General features: G+C 36.4%; 1 protein-coding gene across 1 annotated transcript; it reads left to right on the top strand.

Annotated features, from left to right (window-relative positions):
- The first annotated feature begins 7,589 nt into the window (after positions 1–7,589).
- On the top strand, positions 7,590–8,096 carry LOC131160807 (uncharacterized). The gene has a single exon (XM_058116689.1). It carries the CDS (start codon positions 7,590–7,592, stop codon positions 8,094–8,096), a length of 507 nt encoding a protein of 168 aa, XP_057972672.1.
- Positions 8,097–9,147: the final 1,051 nt, after the last annotated feature.

Genomic DNA, 9,147 nt, shown 5'->3' with positions numbered 1-9,147 from the left:
GTTTGGATGGATTTGAACAAAATCTAATATAATTTTGTACTATATATATTTTTAAAAAATTTAAATTATTATTATTTTATCAAATTCAAGACCTAAATTTCAAGTTTTACAGGCTTTTAATGTTGGGAGATCCAGCCATGTAATATTTGTCAATGGTGAGGGATTCAGACGCTGGTAAAAGATACTCGCACGCAGTCTCTCTCTGCTTGTGTAAAACCAGTTACCAAAACAAAAAAAAAGTGAAAATAAAATTAAAAAATGTATGGCGATAAAGTAAAAGTTTGTATTGTTTCATTCAATGGGATGAAATAAACATTTTCATGTTAAATTGAAGAGAATCACTCTTTTTTTATGTTTTGAATCAGTAATTCTTTTTTGTTTGCGAGTCAAAAATTCTTATAGAATGACGGATAATTTTATTTGTGAGAATAAACATTTTGCGAGACCCAAAGGCAACATGAGAGAGATGCTGAGAACGAACTCCGGGGGAGCAAGGAAAGTGTTTTGGGAAAAGAAAAGCACGAAAGAAAGATGGGAAAATGGATAACAGAAACGGAAGGAGAAAAAGGAAGGATGGGAAAATGGATAACAGAAACGGAAGGAGAAAAAGGAAGGACGATGGGAAAATGGATAACAGAAACAGAAGGAGAAAAAGGACGTGAGTTTCATCGTAAACGAAAGGGAGGAAGAAGAATCCTGTTTGGGCTTCTCATCCTCATCCTCATCCCCATTGCTCCCCCAAATTTCCCTCGTTACGTATTTGGACCTCACTCCTACAACCCATAAATAAAAAATGAAAAAAACAAGTGTCCTCCTTCGATTTGAAAGCTGCGGTTTCCACCTTTTTTCCTTGTTAAAGAAAATCATTTGAAATGGAATCTTTCTTAAGACACGCCTGCCTGCAGGCTTGCATAATATTAACAATAAAGTCTGCACTCGCCCACCTGGTGAAAAAAATTAGAAGTGGTCCCAAGCGAAGCGGTGTCATTTCAATTTCAAACGTGGGCGAGAGGAGCAAAGGGCGTGTAAAGTATTAATGGGAAGTGGCCGGCCCTGCTATTTGTTATAATTTCAAAGCTCAAAAGCCTGCCTTCCTGCCTCCCAATTCCAAAGTTTTAAGCCCTTTCATTTAAATACGCATGCTCTTTTGCTTCTCTAGTTATTATTTTAGCTTTTTCCGAGAATCCAAACAAAGCCGCAAGCAACAGCAGCCAGCCAGCCATTCCACTATTCATATAGGAAAGTTTTTTTCCCATTCAATATCTGTCCACGTGGATTTGAGTCATACAACAAAAAATAAGAAGTAGCCAATCTTGAATGAGTTTTTTTATGAAAATATATATATTTTTTAAAATGTATACAATTATTAGATAGAAAATGTTGGATGGTCTTGGGCCTTTCTCAATCCCAAAAGTTAGTTCATTGGGTGAGGTTTTCTCTTACACTTAATAACTGACCACCAAACCCCTTCTACAACCAATGTGGGACAAACCCCAATAATCTCCCTCTCACACGTCGGGTTCCAAACTCCTCACGAATTGGGATTGGACTCCAAACTCTGCACGAATTGGACTCACCAAATTGGCAGCACCACATGCCCAACAGCCCAGGGAGAAACCATAGGCTCTGATACCAGTGTTGGGTGGTCTTGGACCTTCTCAACCCCAAAAGCTAGCTCATAGGGTGAGGTTTTCCCTCACACTTAATAATTGACCGCCAAACCCCTTCCACAATCGATGTGGGACAAATCCCAACAGAAGAAACAATATTCACAAATTTGAGCTCAACCAACTTTCTAAAAGTCAATTTAGTATGAAAAAAAAATAAAAAAACAAAATGTGACATAACCGACTTTTCAAAAGTAAGTTTTGTCTTTCGCTACACCTTTGCCCGCTCTCTCTTCTTGAGGTGGAAAAGGAAAATAAAAAAACAAAGCTGAAAGTCAGAACCAACTTTCCAAAAATTAGTTCAGTGACTGCCGGTGCCGCACCCCCTCCCCGAGGCCAGTACGCAAAAAAAAAAAAAAAAAAAGGGTGAAAGCAAAAAGTTGATTATGACATGCAAATTTTAATGGCTTTCCAACCCTTGTGCACTCCCTTCCCTACATGCCCCCTCTACCCCCACCTCGATATTCTATTTATTCTCCTTCCCTCTCCTTTTCCCTTCCACTTGCCATTCATCCATTCTCCTTTCTTCTTCTTTTCCCTCACCATCTTCAACTGCTAGGTGAACGTTTTCAGTAATTTACTCTTCCAACTGCTCTCTTTCAAGAGTCAATGACCATGTTGTCAGTGAATGTTTTCCCATTATTTGCAATTTTTGCTTTGATTTTGTACATTCATTTTATTTGATATTGAGGTATGTTTATGGTTATGGTATATTTACATTAATATATTTTTGTGAGATAAAGGTTTATATATATGAAATAATAATTGTTTGATATTATTGTGATTTAATCATAATATTTATTATTGTGCTGAAATTTTTTTATGTTGCAGTTAAAATTTATTTTTGTAAAAAAATAATAATTACATGAGGTTAATTTAATTTTTCATTTTTTTAGAAAAGAAATATTAGTTTAATTGAAAATTTAAAAATCTTAATTTGTGTTGAAAATTCAGAATGGCGTCAAGTTCGTTAGTTAACAAATTTATGGTTTTATTTGTTATAATAATGTGACTCATATGTTGAATGAGATGCATGTACAAAGAGAAAACATGGTAGAAAACAACAAATGCTGGTTTGCAGGAGCAAACCGTTAAGGGTTTTGCTAGGTACAGAAACAGTCGACTATTTTTTGTGATGTTACATCGACTACTTGGTCTGGGCTTCAAACCGTCAACAATATGTCTGAAACCGTTGACGGTTTTGCTCGGTTACTCAGCGCTAGTTTTCAAATTTTGAATTGGAAAGTTTTATAGGTTGTGTTTTGAGGGGAAACCCTCTTTGAAGGTTATATATATACATGTTGTATGATCCAACTCAGTGTCTTTGGACACAAAGATAGTAAATATTCACTATTGTTTGCTTCCGTGGATGTAGGCATTGTCAAACCACGTAATTCTTCGAGTCATTATTTTTTTTGCTGTCATTATAATTTGCATGATTGTATTTTCTGTATAATTCATAGTTAATTGCAGCATTGTGAGATTGTTTGTTTTCGCTGCCCATAGGGGTGTACAAAAACTACCGAAAAATCAAAAAATCGAACCGAAACCATAAATGGTTCAATTTTTCGGTTTTCGATTTCAGTTGCAGTTTTCAAAAATAAAAAATGTTCAGTTTCGATTTTATGTTGAAACCGAATCGAAAAAAATTGAAAAACCGATTTATATAAGATATATATATAATATGGCTAGTAAAAATATAGCATGCAATATAGCCATATAGCCACTATAGAAAATAAAAATCCTCAATAAATTTTTAAGAACTTTATGAAAAATAAAGGTTATTTTTGTTAAATGTGCCCAACAGATTTTATTTTGTTAAAATTATGAGTCCCTATAAAAAATTAAAATGCTCAATAAATTTTCAACAACTTTATGAAAAATAAAGGTTATTTTTTTTTTTGTAAAAAAAAATTGGTTTAAAACCGAAAAACTGCAACCGAACCACCACATTTTTGGTTTTCAATTAAAGCATAATTTCGGTTCGGTTTCGGTTTTGGTTCGAAAATTTGAAAACCAAAAATTTTGGTTCGGTTTTTGGTTCTGGCCAAAACCGAACTACACCAAACTGTATACAATCCTAGATGTGCATCAAATAAATATAGGTTGGGTTTCAGGGGGAAAACCTCTAGGAGGGTTATATATACATGTTGTATGATGTAACTCAATGTCTTTAGACACGAGATAGTAAAAATTCATTGTCGTTTGCTCTCGTCGATGTAGGCATTGCCGAACCACGTAATTCTGTGTCATTATTTTATTGCTTTCATTATAATTCGTGTGATTGTGTTTTCTACATATTTCACAGTTAAGTGTTGCATTGTGAGATTGTTTGTTTTCGCTGCATATTGATTTGCACAACTAATTGGTATCAGAGCATTGTTGTAATGGCTTCTGGAATTTTTTTTGTTTGTTTTTGCAAAGTTTGATGTTTTTAAGTTTAATGGAACAGGAAACTTTGAACTATGGCATAGAAAGGTTAAGGATCTGTTAGTGTAGTAAGGTATGGTGAAGGCATTACACAGAGGTCAACCGGAAGGCATGGATGAAACAAGTTGGAAGGAATTGGAAGCGAAGGTTGTGGCAACTATAAGACTTTGTCTGGCTGATGACGTGCTATATCACATCATGGATGAGGAATCTCCTGCTATTGTTTAGCAGAAACTTGAAAGTTGGTATATGTTTAAGTCTCTAACGAACAAATTGTATCTTAAGCAGAAGTTGTACTGGCTTAAGATGGTGGAGGGTTCGAATTTGAACCAACATATCAACGTATTCAATCAAATAATCAGTGATTTGATGCAAGTTGATATGAAGTTTGAGGAAGAAGACAAGGCGTTGATGCTATTAAATTCTTTACCAGCATCTCATACATATCAAAATATGGTTACTACTTTGACATTAGGCAAAGAAACCCTGCATTTGGAAGAGGTAACAAGCACTCTCTTGGGTTTTTATCAGAGGAAGAAAGCCAGCGATGAAATTTTGCAAGGTGAAAGGCTTGTGGTAAAGGGTAACCAGGAACGTGGGAGAAGCAAGTTCCGGAACAAATAAAGTAGTAATAAGTCTTGATCACAGTCCAAGAAGAAGAAGGACATTATATCTTTTAAGTGCGAGAAAAAGGGGCACATAAAATCAGAGTGTACAAAAAGGAAGAAAGGGAATGCAGAAAATCAAGGGGGTTCTTCAAAATCTATGAATGTAGTAAACGAGGGAGATTCGAAAAGTGGTGACGGTGGTATGCTTTCTGTTTCACCAGGAGATCAGATTGCCTCACGGATTCTTGGATCCTAAATTTAGCGTACTCTTATCACATGGCACCAAATAAAGAATGGTTTAGTACCTACAAGTTAGTTAATTCTGGTTATGCTTTGATGAAAAATGATGTTTCATGCAAAATAGTTGGAATACGAAATGTCATAATTAAAATTTATGATGGTGTTATGAGAACATTATGTGATGTAAGGCACATACCAGATCTACAGAAGAATTTAATTTCATTAGGCATTTTGGATTGTAACGAGTTTAGTTACAAGTATGAAAGTGGGGTTATGAAGGTGTGTAATGACATTGTAATGGTGATGAAGGGGCAAAAGTTAGTGGGAAATATCTATGTACTAATGGGTACTACAATTGTAGGTGGAGCTGCAACCATAGATTCTGAGTCATGTAATACTGTTTTGTGGCATATGTGGTTAGGGCGTATGGGTGAGCATTGAATAAAGGAACTTCATAAGAGGAATGTTGGGGATCAGCAGGCCTTACCCATTTCTATTGTTGACACGGTGACACATGGACGACCTCTAGATGCTCACTTTAATCCATAACTGTTTTTGCAGGAACCCATGAAATTAATGGAAAACCATACTTGAAGACTTTCGGTATGAGAAGATCCAAGTGAAGTATTAAAGCAAGAAGACCCACGTAAGCCCCACACGATCTTGTGGGTCCTACACGGCTCCAATAGGCCCCACATGGATTGGGCCTCCTTTTTGTCTTATGCTATATTTAGTTTGTAATCATGCAAGACAACTTGCTTGCTTGCATGTGCATGTCTTAATAAGTTGTGTTAGTATTTATTATATCTAGAAAGTTGGAGCATTTATTTTGTTAGTAACTTATAAGAGTTATTAATCTGTCTAATAAGTTGGTGTCTTTATTATTTGTGTCTCCCATGCTTCTGTGGGAATTGTTAGTTGTTTAATGCTTTGTTCCCCTCATGCTAGCTATATATATCCCTTCATTGTAAGAACAAAAGCTAAGTTTGAATATTGAAACATTGAAAGGAAATTCCTTTGCTAAAGCTTGTTAGCTTTGTCCAATCATTTTGATTGTGCAGTGTGAGGCTATGCATTCTCTCCGGAAATCAGGTGGTGAAAGACTACCATCTATCCAGTGACTCTATCTTCATCACCTCCCTCTTACCCCACATGACCTCCACCCAAATACACCCACATGGCTAGCACTTTCATATCCCCACACAGCCACCATCACTCCATTGCATTGCTGGAAATATGAAATTCCATATTTAATAAGCCCTTTGAATCCATAGATTGTAATATTGATACTTGCTAGTTTAAAATCATTTGTGAGAATATTGCTTGCTAACAATAGAACTTAAATTCTTGAAATTTTGAATAACATATTTATTGCATTTAACTTGATTCCTTTGTGAAAGAACTCTTGGAACTTTTTTTTTTAACAACATCATACACCTTTTCAAAATCCTTGAATATGTGAAATATAACATGATTTATGGTGTTTATGTTTGAGTAATTAGATTCTTAATTTAAAGTGTTTCAAATGTATGTGCTTATGAGGGTTAGACCATAGGACTAGTCCACCCTTACCCATCCTACATCACCTTAGTATCAGAGCCTAGGTTAGTTAGGCGAACCCTCAAAGTCCACTACTCTCGGCCGAATTGGTCCTCCCAAAAATTCCCTTCCTTATCTACGAGTCTTTTTCCCTTGAGTTGTTATGTTTTGATGGCAACCAGATCTAGGAACCACTATCAAGGTTGTAGAACTGATATGGACCATGATAACCTTTTAGATGACCTTCAAGCCCAAGTTCAAGTCTTAACTCAAGACTTAACTAATGCCTTTGCCAGAATTGAGAGGCTGTTCCTAACCCACCTCTAGAAAATCTAGGACAGCCCCTTGAGGTTGACAATAAGCTTGTTTCCCACCATTCTATGGAACCAAACAACCTTCTAAGAGAAAGGACATCACCTCTAGAACGACTTCCTGCTCTCATCCCCCACCAAAACCAAATGCTCCCAGAAGATTCCAGCGTCATGACCCTTATGCTCCACATTGGGATGAAGAGGATTATGATAAAGAGGAATTCCAACCAAGGAAATCATACCATATGGAAAATCATGACTGAGAAATGGATGTAATGAAGAGAGTAAAAATTGAAGCCCCTACATATGATGGTTAAATGGATCCAAAAAAATTTTAGGATTGGTTAGCTGAAATGGATTTATACTTTGATTGGTATAAGATGCATGACCCACACCGAGTGAGGTTTGCAAAAATGAGACTAACCAAGCAAGCTAAGCTTCATTGGGTAAATGTCGAAAGACAAGAAGCTCACCTACGTCATGGACCCATAGAACATTGGGACTTGATGAAAGAAATACTGATAGAAAAATATGTCTCAATTTCTTACAAGGAACGTCTCATGGATCAGCTTTATAGCCTTAGACAAGGTAGTATGAGTGTGACTAAGTATATAAGCAAGTTTGATGAGTTGTCTAGTAGATGTGGAGTACAAGAGAGCATTAGCCAATAGATTTCTTGGTTTAGGATTGGCTTAAAACTTGAACTTAGGAAAGAATTGTTTCCTCATCACATTAACTCCCTTGAGCATGCCTTTAACTTAACACATGATTATGAGAAGATGAGTACAAATAAAATGGGAAGAAAATTTGGAAACACCTTCAATGACACTTACGAGAGAAAAGCCACATCTTATGAGAGGACTAGACCTACCAACACGGGTCAAGTCACTTCAAGAGGTAGCAATCCCACTGTCCAGCAGCCTTTGGACAAAGGAAAGGCTCCTATGAATGGGTCCTCTAAACAAATTTTTGGAAATGATGTGTGCTACAAGTGTCATAAAAAAAGCCACTTTGCTAAGCAATGCCCCACTAGGAACTTAGCAATTGAAAGGGAGGATAAAGAAGAAGAGTCTGGAGAGGAACATCCTTATATCCCCGAAGAAGTAGCTAGTAAGGATGAGTTATCCATGGAAGAAGAAGAAAATCCTACTGTAAATGTTATGCGATGTATCATGGTGACCCCTCAAGAACAAGAGGATTGGCGTCGAACTTCTATTTTTCATACTTATATCAAGTGTGGAAATAAAAGTTGCAAGATGATCATGGATGGTGGAAGCTACATGAATGTGATCTCAAAATAAGCTTCGAAAAAATTGGGATTGAAAGTTGAAGCCCATCCCAATCCATATAAGGTTGCTTGGGTAAATGAAATAACCATGCCCATAAGCCATAGGTGTCTAGTCCTTATCAAGATTGTGGACTATGAAGAAGAAATCTGGTGTGACGTCCTTCCCATGGATATTGCCCATATTCTATTAGGAAGACCTTGGTTGTATGATCTTGATGTATCACATAATGGTAGAGCCAACACTATACTTTTAGATGTAATGGAAAGAAGATTGTTTTGAGTCCTCTAGAGCCCAAGAAGGACAAACAAGACAAGGAAAAGGAAAAACTTGAAAAGAAGAGAGAAGGTTGGAATTTCTTTGTATGTTCTTGGCAAGAAGCAATTTGAGCAAGAGAGTAAGGAGACACAAGTTGTCTATGTCATGGTAACCAAGGAAAGTGACTCCTCTACTCTTGAACATGAGATACCACAAGAAGTGTCACCTATACTTGTTGAGTTTAATGATCTTATCTCTGAATCTCTAAATGAACTACCTCCTATGAGAGATATTTAGCATGCTATAAATCTTGTTCTAGGATCATCTTTACCTAATTTGCCTCACTATAGGATGAATCCTAAAGAACGCAAGGAATTGAAGAGGCAAATGGAAGAGTTGAGAAGTAAGGGATTTATTTAGGAAAGCGTGAGCCTATGTGCATGTCCCACCCTTCTTACTCCAAAAAAAGATGGAACTTGGAGAATGTGCATTGATAGTCGAGTCATTAATAAAATCACAGTCAAATATAGATTTTCCATACCTAGGTTGGATGACATGTTGGATCAAATGGTTGGTTCCAAGATCTTTTTCTAAAATTGATCTTAAGAGTGGATACCACCATATTAGAATCAAACCTGGAGATGAATGGAAGATTGCATTTAAGACTAAAGATGGCTTGTACGAATGGTTAGTAATGTCATTTGGTTTTACCAATGCACTAAGCACCTTCATGAGATTGATGACTCGGATTTTGAGACCCTTCATTGGGCATTTCCTTGTTGTCTACTTTGACAACATCTTGATTCAT

This window comes from Malania oleifera, chromosome 7 (genome assembly GCF_029873635.1).
Source record: "Malania oleifera isolate guangnan ecotype guangnan chromosome 7, ASM2987363v1, whole genome shotgun sequence".
Taxonomy (NCBI): Eukaryota; Viridiplantae; Streptophyta; class Magnoliopsida; order Santalales; family Ximeniaceae; genus Malania; species Malania oleifera.
The sequence above is the reverse complement of the archived record's forward strand: the minus strand, read 5'-3'. Positions and strand labels throughout refer to the sequence as shown.